Source organism: Dendrobium catenatum, unplaced genomic scaffold (assembly GCF_001605985.2).
Source record: "Dendrobium catenatum unplaced genomic scaffold, ASM160598v2 fragScaff_scaffold_621, whole genome shotgun sequence".
NCBI classification, from domain to species: domain Eukaryota; kingdom Viridiplantae; phylum Streptophyta; class Magnoliopsida; order Asparagales; family Orchidaceae; genus Dendrobium; species Dendrobium catenatum.
Genome location: NW_021319083.1, coordinates 16,153,660 through 16,169,291, shown reverse-complemented (window position 1 = coordinate 16,169,291; position 15,632 = coordinate 16,153,660). Strand labels below are relative to the sequence as shown.

Genomic DNA, 15,632 nt, shown 5'->3' with positions numbered 1-15,632 from the left:
TTTTTTTTTCATTTAGGGTGCTAAGGTCACTATAATCAATCTTATTTTCACAATTTTCATTAAAAAGTTTAGCAAAATATCTCATCCACCTTTGTTGAATATCATCTTCTAAGAAAAGTATTTTTGATCTTCATCCTTAATACACTTCACTTGAACTAAATCCTTACTACTCCTATTTCTTTGTTTGGCTAACTTATACATATATCTTTCTCCCTTCTTAGTATCTAATCTGTTATATAAATCACTAAAAGCTAATGTCTTTGCATCGCATATTGCTTTCTTAGATGCAATATTCTAAGATCACTAGCCACTTTTTCCCACATAATATTAGCATCCTCATGCACAGACAAAATCTTAAGATCTAAAATCTTACTCTCAAAAATATTTTTGTTAATATTCTTTAAATTCGCCCATCTAATCCTAGAAAATTGTTTTACTTTATTTTTTATTTTATGCCCCTTTATCTTAAAGTCCAAAACTAATAATCGATGTTGGGTACATAAATTTTCACTTGGAATAACTTTACAATCTTTGCAATTTAAACGATTTAATTTTTTAATAAAAAATAGTCAATCTGGGTTTTACTATATTTATTTTTATAAGTAATGAGATGTTCATTCATTTTCTTAAATAAGATATTAGCAATTGAAAAATCATAAGCTAAACAAAAATCTAATATGGTCTTGCTATCTTTATTCGTCGTTCCAAATCCATGGCCACCATGAATGCTTTTAAAATCATCTAACTCTCTACCAACATGTCCATTCTACCAACATGTCCATTTAAATCTCCTCCAATAAAATCTCTTTCTTCAAGAGGTATCTTTTGTATTAATTCCATTAATTTTTCTGTAAGGGAATCTATATTCCAAGTTCCTATCCTAATTTTAGTTTCATGGACTAACTTCTTTGCCCACATCGTCCTTGATGTGGGAACCCTTGCCTATTATACACTGTACCCGGGCGCCGGTGCAGTGACCCTTGCACGCTTGTCACTGTATTCATGCCATACAGCGCGTCGCTTCCAGGGGACGTCCTAGCATTAACACAATTTCTTAAAGGATTCATGTTATTATTGTTCGACAAGTTTTATGCTGGCTGTCGTCTGTCGACTATCTAATGCAACCCTCCACTTTTCTCATCCAGGACTTGGAACCTGGCAACGACAGTGTTGGATCATATGTTTTAAATATAGCAAAAAAAATTGTGCTGAAGATTCTGGCTTTTTTTTATGAAAAAAGTTGAATTGTTAATCGTGATAGGTATTAATTTCACATGTTAAATTACTTCACAGCAGAGACTAATCTGTAGGCTGCGATAATGCTAGTTGTTATTTTATTATTGCTACTTTTGTTATTATTTTTATCGTTGATATTGCTATTGTTAATTTAAGTTTCCGTAATTTTATTAGTATTATATGTATTTTCTTATTGAAAATGCACGGATCTTATTTATGTTAAGGAATGGTTTGCATTTGAGGGTATTACAAATATATATATTGTCTAAGAGTGTCATAGAGGCAAGACAAAATTATCCTACCCTGAAGATGGCATCTGCTAGGTGCTTGTAGAATGATTTTCGAAATTACATGAGATTGATCTTGTGGAAGTAACTTCTTTTTTAGTGTTGTGTTATGATAGAGCGCCATGTTCATAATAGCCTATTGCAGAAGATTCGTGATCAGTCAAATGTGTCTTACTGCTATGCCTGTGTGTGGTGCCTATTCAAATGATGTGAACGTCATTCTGTTTTCAGACTACTTGGTTGTATTCTTGATGAATTTTACATGCAGTACAAAGTTGATTGAGCATTTAAAGTTAGGAGCACTGCTGAAGTCCGTCTTCTAAGTTATTTCTAACCATTGATTGGATTTGGGAATTGATTAGCAATGTATATGGTGCTTGTGCTTCTATGAATAATTTTTTTGCCTACGATTGACATGAGGGGATAACTGTTTTCAGATTTCTAAAACATGAACATGCCTCCTTGAGTCTTCATGTGTTTTAACCCTTATTAATGGGTTAATGCTTAGTTCTCACTTGCGATTTTACTTTGTTCATTCAGTAATTAGCTTAGTACTTGGGGAATTGGGTATGGGCGTAACGTGTGGAGACGCCTTATTAATGGTTTATGGATACATTGGAAGTGTGCCACGGTTTGTTCATTTGGAAATAAGATATAATAAGTGTTTGCTACTGGTTTTTATTGGATGATTATGGTTCTTTTATTTGACTAATTTATTAGAGTTTTGATGGTGCAAAGATTGAGGTTTGAGGATGACTACCTACCTAATTGCAATTTGTATGAATGTTATTTTATTTGTTGAAGATGGTTGAAAGGGATCGGTGCTTAAAATGTACATTCCATGTGTATGTTTAATATTTCTTTTTTGTCTCACATAGCACGAGCCTAAATAGTTTGTAATGAGAAATTGGACTCTTTTGTATTGTTCGAGTGGTCGTGGTAGGGAAATTTGATTTGATGTTTGATGCCACTCTTGGTGCCTGATTAGCGATGATTTCCTTCAGTGAATAATGATTTCCAATTTCCTTTCTCTGTGGTTGTTGGAAATCTGGTTGAATGCATGACATTGATAGTATTGATGAGTTCTTCAAAATGCCACTATGTGGTGGAACACACTTTGGACAGGGATTGCTATGACTTTTCTTCTAATTCATCTCGTCTCCCTTGGATGTCTCAATTCTTTGTTTGTGTGATTCCTTTCTTTGTTCTCAACTTATCCTCAATCTTCAATGCTTAATGCACTAGGGTCTTATAAGAAGTAATGTTGACTTGTTGAGTGGTATGGATAAAATTTTTTAGATACCATTTGAGGCTTGTATTGAATAAATGTTATGAACCTTCTTACATACTCCACTAGAAGTTTCATTAAACGAGTCGGCTCAACTCTATCTACACTCAGTACATTGCTGCCCACTGAAGCATACTTGTTTCAAAACTTCTCAATGAATTCATCTCAAGAAATCTTTTTATTTTGCCATCCTTCAAAATGAATGTGCTGTTGCTGTCTCCACTGATGCTCTACATCATTGATCAAAATAAGAGAGATTAGAGTCGTTTTCTTAGGCGGGCATTCCATGTCTTCAAAGGGCTTTGATGCCAGAATTAGCCAATCTTCCTTCTTGAGTGGAGTCATTCTTGCAAGTGGAGTTGGCTTCACTTTTAATATTCTCTCAAGTTATTGGTTTTTAGAAGATCTCAGGGCAACATGAGTCGACTTTCCATCATGGCGTTCAAAATTTTGTTAGGGTATAAGTTAGTTATGAATGAGTGATTTTGTTAAGTTGGATAGTAGTAGTCAGTGGAGGCATTGCCATACCTGACAAAAACCCAGAAAAGTTTTATGCAACCATCCCTAGAGGAGACAATCTCTCATTTCCCGGCATTGTCACTTCACTTTTAGAAACTAAGTTGTTTACTACTTGTCCAACCTTTCTTCTTGGAGATGCCATTTGCAAATAAAAATCACTATGAACTTCATGATGTCAGTTATAAAATGATGAATGGATGCATGCAAACTTGCTTATTCTTGACGCACTCTTCCCAAATTGATTATTGTCGATATCACTGTCTATGAATCTAAAACCTAAGTTTTGATACTAAAGTTATCATCAAAATTGATTGGCCCCACCATTTGGGTGATTTGAGTTGAGAGATTTGATTGGACCCAACTATTGCAGCACTAATCATGCCTCACGTTCGGTCAATCAACATTATAGACCACTCAAATTGGGTTTTGATACTGCGCTGGGAGGAATTCGAGCATTAAACACATACAAAAGGAAAGTATAGAGAAGAAAGTAAAGACATCAATACTTATGCAAAGTGTTTAAATTCATCAAAGAGGGGCCACAAACTTGACAAAAAATAGAGTTCTATTGTTCATTCATTAAAGATAGAAAGCCTTGAGGTTGTTGACTACAAAAACTTATCTCATCCTTAAATTTTTTTCTAGGCTTCTCTGGCCTCTTCTCCACCCTATTTGCCCATGTTTGACTTGGCACCTAGAAGCACGCGTGAACAACAAGGAATGAGATAGTTCAGTAGAAAATAATTTAATGCATTAAATCAACAATATAGAAAAGTTGTTCAATGTACTTGTGTGACCGGTCTCGAGGGAAATTGGTTTGCAAAAGAGCAATGCTTTTGGCTAAGAGCCAAAATGAGACGACAATTGGTCAAATCTAAAGAGACAGAAGAAATAAGGTATTTTTACATGTATAATTGAGTTTTTTTTTTTAATAAAAAACACATTCATTTCTAGTTATAACTTTATTTCAGCTTGCGGTCATGATTGCATAGTTTGATAGGGTCGTAGTTGGTGACAAGTTATTTATTCTCAACCCAAGATGTTATTCACATAGCAACATATGTCAAACTTAGTGTCGTTGATCACACGCTGTGTATATTCTCCTTTGGAGGCCTATTCCGAGCTTCCAACTTCCACTTCTTAGATCATATTACATTTTAACATTTACGCTTTAATGCAGACATTTGGGCATCAAGTAATACAGTGCACATAGAGAAGTGGTATTCGACAATATGAAATAAGTTTAAATCATGGATATTCAAAGTAAGAAAACTGCGTAGAATCACCATGTAATTGAAATCTACTAAAATGGGTTAGGAAATCCTCTACCTGATTGAAAGTATGAAGGATTAGAGAAATCACCTACTCATTCTTTTAGGTTTCTCCATCCTGATAATGGCTTTCCCTAACTCCTACCACTCATGTTTAGCAGCCTCTCCTCTTAGAGTTTTATTGGCAAAAAAAAATCTAATGGTCCTTCGCTGTAACTAACTTTTGGCACAATAGAAGATGGTAAGAGAGAGCTTCCGCAATACAAGACATGTGATGAAGTCCACTTGGGTGATTCCTAAAGGTTTTCAAGAAATTATGCTTCAAAAAACTTGACAATGGGGGATCATTCTCATTGATATCTTTGTGATGTAGAAAAATGCTTAGCACTAGAGTTTGGTTTGTTTGACTTTGGGCAAGGTTCTCTTGGACTCCAGTCAAGTCATGCCGTTAGGATTTCCAAAGTTGTTTGAAAAGAAATTAATCCACCATCATTCTCTAGTTGGATGACATCTTTTTAGAACGAATTGAGATTACACTAAAACTACTCAATAATGAGGCAAACTATTTGATGGCTTCTAGAACATTACAAGACTGAATTGAAAGAACTCTTTGGTAGATGTCTGAGAGATTTTCCTTAGAATATGTTTAGATCATATACGATTGGATTAAAACAATAAGTATTTGGACATAGCAACAAATCTATTTTGCCAAAAATCTTAGTAGGCTATGACACACGCTACCCTGAGTTGTAAATTTTGGGCCTCACAATACCCTAATTTGTGAATGATATATCTTATCACCTATTGTTATGATAGCGATCCCATAGAGAGTTAATGAATATTGATTGTTTTTTTTTGTAGAGGTTTGAGGAATATATGACTATGTTGAGGGCACTAGTATGCCATTTTTTTACTTTGATTTACTGGCAAGCATAATAATTATTTTTTACTACATAAATCTTTGAAGAGAGATATTTAAACATTTGATTCAAGAGAGATATTTGACTATGTTGAGGACTATGTCCTTTTTTATTTAGATTTACTAGCAATCATAATAATTGTTTTTTTATCAGATAAATCATCCAAGAGAGAGATTTGAGCCTCATGCAAATTGAATTTTGAAGACAATTATTTATTTAACTATACTCTATATAAATAATTTCCAGTGACTATTACTTCCCAAATAGATTAGAAAGGTGGATATCTCATAGCATAATTCAAAATACAAAATCACAAATATAAGTCTATTGAAACTCCCAAAGTACAAACAAGAAAGAACATCTAAAATCCAATCATGTCCCATTACTAAATGGGTCTTCAAGGGAGGTATCTTCATCTCCATCTATGAATGTCAAATCTTCATCTTCTTCAATATTACCCACTTTTCTCTTCCCTGTTCAATAAGATTGATTAGTGTGCTATTAATTGCATGTATTTAAAATGTAATAGCACATAAGAAATTGTGAGATACCTTTGTTTGCTTGTTGTGCTGCAGTACTAGTGGATGTGTGTGGTGTGGTACTAGTGGATGTGCGTGGTGTGTTCTAATAATGACAAATCTGTCTCATCATCTATGAACAACTTATTATCATACCCCACATCATCACACACCAAAGGGTCCTGATCATGCTTCAACCCCTTGTTCCTCAACCTCTTATTTCTCAACATCTTGTTGTGCATAATATACACAAGGGAGTTCATTATGAGTGTTGAAAGTCGATTTCTTCTCTTCGTTTGCACTTGACTATATGTGCTCCAGTTTCGCTCACACTTAGAGGAAGAACAAGTGAGGCCCAAAATTCTAACTGGAAAACTCTGTAACTCAGGGGTGGAATCACCAAATTGCATCCACCATTCAACTATTTTCAAGAAGAGAAACGATAATCATAACATATTAAAGTGTTATGCAAATATTGTTACTTTGCAAAAAATAAGCTTACCTGGAGAGCGTTTCATAATAGTAGATTTTGCTTCTTGCAGACCAAAAAATTTCACCCTATTCTGAATAGAATAAGTTCTAAATCTGCAAGCTCCCTGACGGTCTGGTCCAGTCTCAACCGCTCCATGCAATGGTATAAGCTCAGCTTCACATTTGGATTTTGAGGATTTCCTCTCTGAATATTAAAATTGATGATTGAGATAATACACCGCTGCATGTAGATGACAGTGTAACTAGACCTCCCACCGAGTATCGATGATATCCCAAATATTTTTATAATTGGCCTCCTCTCCTCCCAAGTTATGTGCAATCAATTCCTTTGCCTCATCCATTGCATTATGTATAAAACTCATGGTTGGTTTTTTCTCGGCATCCATTAATCGTAGCAGTTGTACTAAGGGTCTTGTGCTCAATATGGCATAGGTCACAATTGTCCAAAATTTATTATTCAGAATCAGCCTTCGTATTTCCTTCCCTTTAGGTTTCTTGCCCTACGCACAATTAAGCCATTCTGTCGATGTAAACATGGCTTTAAGAGGTTGTCTAACATCCAACATACTTTGCAGTGTCAAATAAGATGTGACAAACCTGTAGGATAAACTTGTATTAGAAATTGAAAATGCTTTGCAGTGCACAAATGTAATAACGAACCTAGTGATAGTAGGGCGAATGATTTCCTTCTTCGAGAACTTTCTCATTAAGGCTAAGACCCATGAGTGATTGCAGATGAACTTTGTGATCTTCTTCGCCCTAGACAGGGCGCTATTGTGTTGAGTTAGCTCACCAAGTTCCTCCAATATGAGATCAATACAGTGTGCCGCACAGGGGGTCCAATAGAGGTGTTTTCTCTTCTCCATCAACATCTGACCAGCTGCTTTGTATGCACTGACATTGTTAGTCACCAATTGAACAACCAATTGCTCATCGATCTCCTCAATAACCCCATATAATAAATTGAAAATGAAATCATCATTTTTAACCTCATTTGAAGCTTCAACTAATTGTAAAGATACCATGCCATAAGGATTGTTTACAAGGATATTAATCATGCTCTTGCTCTTCATGTCAGACCATCCATCTGACATAATGGTAACACCAGTCTCACTCCATGTCATTTTAATCTCATAAATACTCTGCTATGTTTTCTGCAGCTCCTTCAAAATTCATGTCTGCAACTCGTACATTGAAGGTGCCTTCAACCCTCTCCCATACAACCCTACAGATCGCAACATATTGAAGTAGGCCGACGATGTCACAACATTAAATGGAATGCATTCTCAAAAAAGAATTTTCCAATATCCATGCAAACTTGCCGTCGACCCTCTCTGGTACCAGCCGCAGGCATCATTTGTGCTTTACCTCTATCCTCTCATGGATTAATCATATATTGGTTGATAGGACCCCGGGCACCTCTACTATGTATAGTGGAGGAAGAGTCATTTCCACTATCGCTCCCGTAGTAAGCACCATGTTCGACCATTTCTTCAAATTGCTCTTGTTGTAAATGTTTGGTCGTGGTACTCTTCTTCATGTAATCAGTAATTTCTTCCTTCACCTTATCCGGCACATTCACACAATATGCTACGCTTTTATGTGAGCCGGATAAGTGTTCCTTCATGCGGGTAACTCCTCCAATCACCACCTTATCACAAAAATTGCATTTCAAATACACGTATGTCTTCTCGCCGCCTCCTACGTCAACCTATACACTGTACTTCCAAGGAGGGTCCCGCCGCAATAATATATTTGACTTTTCCTTGCCACTAACCTTGTTTTTTAATGTAAAAATTCAAAATCAAACAAAAAATCTAAAAAAATCCTAGATTTTCTATAACTTGAAAAATCATACATTGAATTAAAAAAATACCTAAAACCGGTAGTAGAGTTGTCGTAGAGGGCGGCCGGACACTAGAAGCTCACCGGCTTGAGGCGGCGGCGGGAAGGGAGGCCGTGGATATGGGCTTGCGAAGAACTCCTCCGTTCGGTTCGGGTAGGCTGAATGAAATAATTGAGGAAATAGGATTTTTTAATTAGGAACTTAAGTGGGTGGGACCCGACTCTAGGAGGCATGCGCCTCACTCATTATTACACATTTAAGCCTCTAAGGCCCGCCTCATGGATCTTGAGGCGTAAGCCTCACCTAGACCCAAAATTGCTTAAGCAATGCGACTCTTGGGGGTTAAATTGCGTAGAGACGCGCCTCTTATTTTGCAATTTTAAACTATGAATTATATAATTTCTCATCTTTACCTATCTCTTGAGTGGGGAAAGAATGAAGTTGTCATCAACATGATATGATCATGGGAGGTTAAATATAAAATAAGAGTCAAACTAAGGTTGGGCTATCAAACATTGCCATTTTAGGGGAGCTCCTTATTGGTGTAGTGAGTCCTTGGTTCTTTGATTAGCAATAAATTTATTCTGTCCAAAAACTGTATATCATAACCTAATTTTAAATTGATTAGCTTATACTTTCTATTAAAAATGGCTTTAGGAGGACTTTAGAGTCTTGCACTATAGTGTCTTGGAGGAGGATAGATGCAACCTTCTCTTTGCATTCATGAAGAGGTTGTTTTTTGGTTCAAATCATGACCGTGGAGGTCACATGGAGCAATTCAATAGTTTGCCAAGTCTTATCTTTGAGGCCACTTTTATTGGTGTTTAATAAATAGAAAACATAGGTATCAAAAGTGAAGCTAGAGAATGGTTAAAGGATTAGGGGGGCGATAGAGGATTCAGATGGGGAGAAAGAGTTTCGAGAAAATAAGAGGGAGAGATAATTGGTCAGAGGGTTTTCTCATTCTAAGCATCTCTTTTATAGGAAAGGGCAAACTAATGCATGACTTAAATAACTCTATTAGATGAATAAGCAAATTTTTTATTTCAAGATTATCTAGACATAATATAAATATACAAATAATAAAATAATGTACAATGCAATAAAGATATGCAATCTTATAACTTCATTTGGAACTCAAGTGGCTATCAAGCAATTGTTGAATTGCGTTAAGTTCACCTTGCATAAATATAACTCTTTATCCAAGAGTTTGTTGTTGTAGACCTGGCGGAGGTGGTAAGATTGATTCATGATGTTTTTAAGGTCATCTTGTGGGATAACAAATACATACACGAACAATAAATCTTGACAACAAAACATCAGAGAATGATCCGGGATCTAGTATATATAATGTAATATCTTTGCATGATATCTGTGATGGAAGTAGAAGCACAAACTTGATCTTAAAAATTGATGCTAAAGAAGGAAGCAAAAAATCAGCTCTGGATCATTATCTAGTGCTATTGAAAGAGGCTGAGTAGAGCAATATTTTTTATTGGTGCAGACTCATATTCAATTTTAGGTAATCATTTATCACTATGTGATGCTTGGGCTTAGGTATAATCTCATTCACTTGATCAAATACAAACTGATCATCACCATTTTTCTTAAGACGCTCATTTGCAAATTAGGGTTATCTTCATAAGCAGTCCATATTTTCAAAGGATTTGAAGTCTATAGGACTTCCTCTTTGACTCGTGGCTTCTAAAGGAATATTAATCTTTTGAATTGTAAGAAGGTGATTGATCATAATATGAAGATTCAATGGATTAATGATAGTAAGATGTAGTTGGAGATCAATATGTCATATATTGGAATGTTGAGATTGTTGATCATAGTAACATCTTTGCTATAGGATTTGTCCTTGGTTTTGTGACTTTTTAATGAATATTCATCACTTGAACTGTAAAATGGTTATTGATGATAATATGAAAACTCAAATAACATGGTGATAGTAAGATGGAGGTGGAGACCGTGTGTATATAGATTGGAATATTGAAATTGTTGATTTTAGTATCCCATCATTGTCATAAGAAGGATGATACTCATTATTTTGATACGAATATTGAGATCGATGAAATTAAGGATGAAAATAGCACATATCATGAATACAATATATAATCTAATAATACGTCTATGAAGTTCTTGATGATCTATAATCCTCTCAACGATCATGTTTATATTTTGGTGGTCGTTTATGTTAATTATGCATGATATATTGATGTACGATATTTGCATCACAAAATGCCATAGGAAAGTAATGGGCTTATTTGCTAATTCAATGCCTTTTAGGTATGGATTAGGATAAATATTTTGATAAAAATCACAATCATGATGAAGATAAAAACTTGAGGTCATGATTATGTGTTCATGATTTCGTCATAACCAAGTAAAAGAATAAGATCAGGAAAGTGTGTGTGCGTGATGCATGCCATTCATATGCAGTAGCATAGAACTATAATGACATTGCATTCTTGTGAATGTGAGAATTCTCATGGTGCTAGTGGCAAACCAATCATGTGACGTGATTATGAACAGCAATAGATCCCAATGGTGTTGTGGATCGCGGCTATGGTTCAGGGATGGGGCAAAGATGTTGTAATAGAGTGAGGTGGGATGTAAATGCTATGATTGCTATTAGTCTCTAGATGTGCCCCTTATAATGCTATGTGATGCAATATGGAGAGCTGGGATTGCAAGTCGTGTGTATTGTAGAAAGTAGCAACATGTGAAGCATGATATGCAAATGCATACACATGAGCATGAGTGGTGTAGCAAGTAGTCGATGAAGCACTTTATCAACAAAGTTTTAGATACCGAATAGTGCTAAGCAAAGAGAAGAGAGATTCAAATAGGTGAGAAAGGTTGGGTTTATAAAGGGGAGACAGGATTCCACTGGGGGGAAGAGAATACTGAGAGAAGAAAAGGGAGAGAAAATGCATACGAGTGATTCAAATTAAATTGATTTAATCATATCCTTGATTACAATGCAAGCATTTTTTTCCGCCTAGAGTATGCTAACTCATGAGCAATATAATTCTAGCTTATGGATAAGTATATCCTTATTTCATAATTATCCAGTCATGAGGTAAAAATGATAATTATATATATATATATATATATATATATATATATATGCAACCTTATAGCTAAATTTTGATCTTTGTAGGCTGTCTTGCACTGTTATGCACTTTGCATATTATGATCAAACTTCGATTTGAGTTTTGTGTACTTTAATAAAATTCGATCCACAGATGCTATTAGTTAAGCACTTACTATGGAGCGACTAGAGCTTGACCTGCACACATCATCACGTTCTTTACTTAGTTTGGGACAACTTTGTTATTGCTTTTTTAAAGCAAATTACTAGTACAAAATTTTAGAAATTTAGAAATGTGTTTTATAAAACAGGAAGAAAATTGTCCCAAACGAAATTTTAAACACTAAAGTACTCTGAAAGCGGGTATTATAAGCTTGTAGACTTTTGTGTTTTTTGTACATGTAAACTGATAAGGGTATATAAATTTTTAGAATCCGTTTGACCTGGTCTTAGCCACTGTATTATCTCTTTGAAAATTATGTATACTTTTAAATGAAGGATCGACTTCTTTTGTTATTGTTTTAATTAAGTTTTTAATAAAATTTCATCATTTGCCTTGCTTCAAACCTATGCATCTATTGCACTAATATTCTTCAAATGGATTATGATTTCATGCTGTCTAACCTCTCCTGGTTTGCAATGATTCTATTATTAAAGCATATTCTTTTATTGTAATTTTGTTCTGTGGCGTATGCTATCTTATGCAGCGGTGGAAGGGGTGGTTATGGTGGTGGTGGAGACAGGCGTAGAGACAACTACAGGGACGGTGGTGGTTCTGGGCCTGATAGGAACTATCATGGTGGCCAGCGTTCAAGGCCATATTGAAGAACCAGTGATTAGATGTACTGAGAAAATTCTCTAGAATATTCATTCTCAGATGACCTCAGTAATGTACCCTAACAGGAGCCTAAGGTAGGTTTTACCTATTCACATAGGATTTCTGCTCTTAGTATTCTATGTTGGATGGGAGTTAAGAATTAAATTGATTTGTGCTGTGTGGATCTTTGTTTCGTTTTCTTTTCTTATAGAGACAAGTGGATGTAATCTCCAAATTGCTGTTAAGTTTGAAAAATTACAGGTGAGTGCTACTTTTTCCACCATTAATATAATTATGCCGGACTTGTATCTCTCTGCACATCATTTTGCTTTTGTTATCTGCAGGTGCTTTGTTGCTGAGCCTTTAATGTCATGCTTCATCGCTTGCTTGCTTGTGTTATGTTTTTTTAATTTCTTTATTTCTTTATTGTAGTTTTACGATTGATTTGAAATTCAAATGAGGAAGAACAAGAGAGTGAATATTTTAGATTGATTGGTCAGCAGGGAAATTTTACGAGGACTTTTCTTGTCAGTCAAATATGTTTTTATAGGTAGGTGTTGTAGGTAAAGCTCAACTTAATTGCCAAGATGAAGGCATCCTATAGGTTTCATTAAGGATAAATTATTAGGCCTGAATGATGGATTTAGGGCATCTCCAACCGAAAATTTCATTTTTCACTCTAAAATGCAGTAAAACTAAAAAATGGCGACTCCATTTTGAGCCCTTCGCAGAAGATAACGGTCTTTCTCCTCTTTCGCACGTTTCTTCAGCAAATCCTGTAGAGACAGAAAAATAATGCAGGGCGTCGCATTGTTCACCCGCAACCAAATACTGGAAGTTTTGTTGTTCGGCTGGAGCTCGCGAGCGACGTCATTCTTACGTTTGGAGAAAGTCTTAGCTAGTAAATACACAGCTAGATTCTCAATCTATATGGAGTACACAATTGTGTGTATTCTAATACTCCACACAACAGTTACATTGTCGTGCCAGCCTAATAGTTTCTCTCCGTGTAGATGCAGGTAGGTGAAAGAAAATGAGTAGTAGCAGAAACTGCATTTGCTTGCCATCCAGGTGGGGCATTTTGACTGACATTTTCTTTCATGGCCAGCATTCAAAGAGAGCCTGGTTTGTCTAGTGGGTGGGAGGTTCTAATTTTGGATTTATTATTCTGTGCGGAGTGCGGATGGCGTTCCGAGACAAATAAAAATGCGCCACATCACCCCATTGCTGGGTGCCCAGCTCGGTACCCGCACTCGGTACCGTTGGGTACCCACCGGACGGCTCTCCCATCCGGTGTCCGTACAGAATAAAATCTCCTAATTTTGAATACCCTGGCGCCTAACAGTACAATTTTTTTTAACAGACCTTGCAACTGGAGCGCCCTAGTGCCGTTGTGGAGATGTTACCGTTATAATATTTGTATTTGAAATTGTAGTTGGAATTGCTGTGGTGCTTTTAATGAGCTTGTACTGAATGGAAGTCCTGCGAATTACCAATAACAGATCAACGGTAAGCAATTCCTTTCCTCTTCTATTGTCAATTATTTCGGGGTTGTGCATTTTTTGTGTACATCTGTGCTTAAAATTGAATTGAAGCTACTGTATTTGCAGATAAATAGTTAAATCTATTTAAAGTCATCCTCAATTCTCTTATTACATTTCTGTTGGGTTTTTTTTATTCTTTTTCTTTTGTCGATGCATGGCTGATTGTTAGATATAGGCTTCGTTTGGGATCACTTTCTTACTGCTTTTAAAGCAGTTTTTTATATAAAATTTCTTGAACTTAAAATTTATGTTAGAAAGTTGTTTTACAAAATTGTAAAAAATTTGTCTCACAGGAAGCCTTAGATATAAGGGGGATTTATGTACATATCACAATTTATATATTTAGCACTTAAATTTTTCTATAATTTTAAATCAAGTGTTATGTAAATAAATATAGATATTTAAATTTTAGATATGCAAATATATAAGAATTTTTTTGATATTGATATAAATTTTCTTAGAATGTTTCAGTAGTTGTTCTGCAGTCATTAATATTAATAATAATATTTTTGATGTTATTTATAAATATTAATACTATATAAATAAATATTAAAAATTAAACATTCAATATGTAATGCAATATATATATATATATATATAGTATATCATAATGGTTTTTATTATTATTATATGAAGAGAATGACTTTCTTTCTATTTAAATATTGTTGTTATGTAATAATATTATGATTAGCATTGTCATTTTTTTTAATATTATTACAGTTAATGGAAATATGATTTCTATCATTTTTTTTAATTTAATTATTTTTAAACATCTGTATTTATGTACTATCAGCTATATGTTTGTCATGGGACTGATGGCGTGGAAAGATTGTGTTGTTTTTCAATTTAATATTTTTAAATGATTTGCAATTCACAGTTATTTATATCTATGTGTATTATCAGTGGATATAAAGAGCAAAAAAAGAAAAAGAGATTTAGATTTCTTTTTTGTGATGATTTTTTTATAGTTTCTTAAAATAATTTTTTTATTATAAAAATTAAAATTTTAACTTTTGGTAATAAAAGAGAAACAATGAAAAAGTCGTTTCAAATAAAGTCTTAGGCTTTGTTTGGGATGATTTTTTTTGCTTCTTAAGATAGTTTTTTAGTAGAAAAAATAAAACTTTTGTTCTAAAAAGATATTTTAAGAAGTAATAAAAAAGTTGTCCCAATCAAAGCCTTAGGGTTTGTTTTGGATAGATGTAGATTTTTGTAAAGGTAATTGGGATAGATGTAGATTTTTGTAAAGGTAATTGTAAAATTATTGAGGGAAAGTAATTTCTTTTAAGAAGTTAGAAAAAATAATTTTTATTACAAAAAATGTTTGAAAGTAATAAAAAAGCAATAGTCAAATAAAATTATGATTTTTTTTTTAAAAGTAAAATAGTAAGTTGTCCTAAAAATATGCTTAATTTCTTAGCTGGAATGTCTAGATAGTCAAATTGTCTTTCAAGAGGCTTATTGGTTAAAAGAGAATTATTTTTTAAAAATATATATTAGAGCTCATATTGCTTATTATTCTTAAACAAAAATGATTATATGATTGATCATTGTCTTGGTTTTAAAGAATTGAAAGAGCAACAACAATATCAAGTCTTTGTCCCATTATATGAGGGTCTGCTACATGAATCCTTTTTCGTCATTGTGCGCTGTTAAAAGTCAAATTCTCATTTAATAAGGAATTAAAATAGCAAGTGGAAAAAAAAATTTATTGTGTAATTAGTTTCACTTATTTCTCTAGGGTTTAGGGTTTAGAAAATTGATGATTGTCTTGCTTTTCAAAGCTTAAATCCT

General features: G+C 34.3%; 1 protein-coding gene across 9 annotated transcripts in view; it reads left to right on the top strand.

Moving 5' to 3' along the window:
• Positions 1-13,834, top strand: part of LOC110094086 (transcription initiation factor TFIID subunit 15b) — a 27,143-nt gene extending 13,309 nt beyond the window's left edge. For 2 of the 9 annotated variants that reach the window (XM_020819235.2, XM_020819237.2), the window contains exon 6: positions 12,185-12,612. In XM_020819235.2, coding sequence (XP_020674894.1) covers positions 12,185-12,302 — 118 coding nt within the window. In that variant the 3' untranslated portion in view covers positions 12,303-12,612. Of the gene's footprint in view, positions 1-12,184; positions 12,613-12,638; positions 12,832-13,307 lie in introns of those variants that run through there. The other 7 variants (XR_003700863.1, XR_002302822.2, XR_003700862.1 and 4 more) reach the window with 7 other exon arrangements.
• The last annotated feature ends 1,798 nt before the right edge of the window (positions 13,835-15,632 follow it).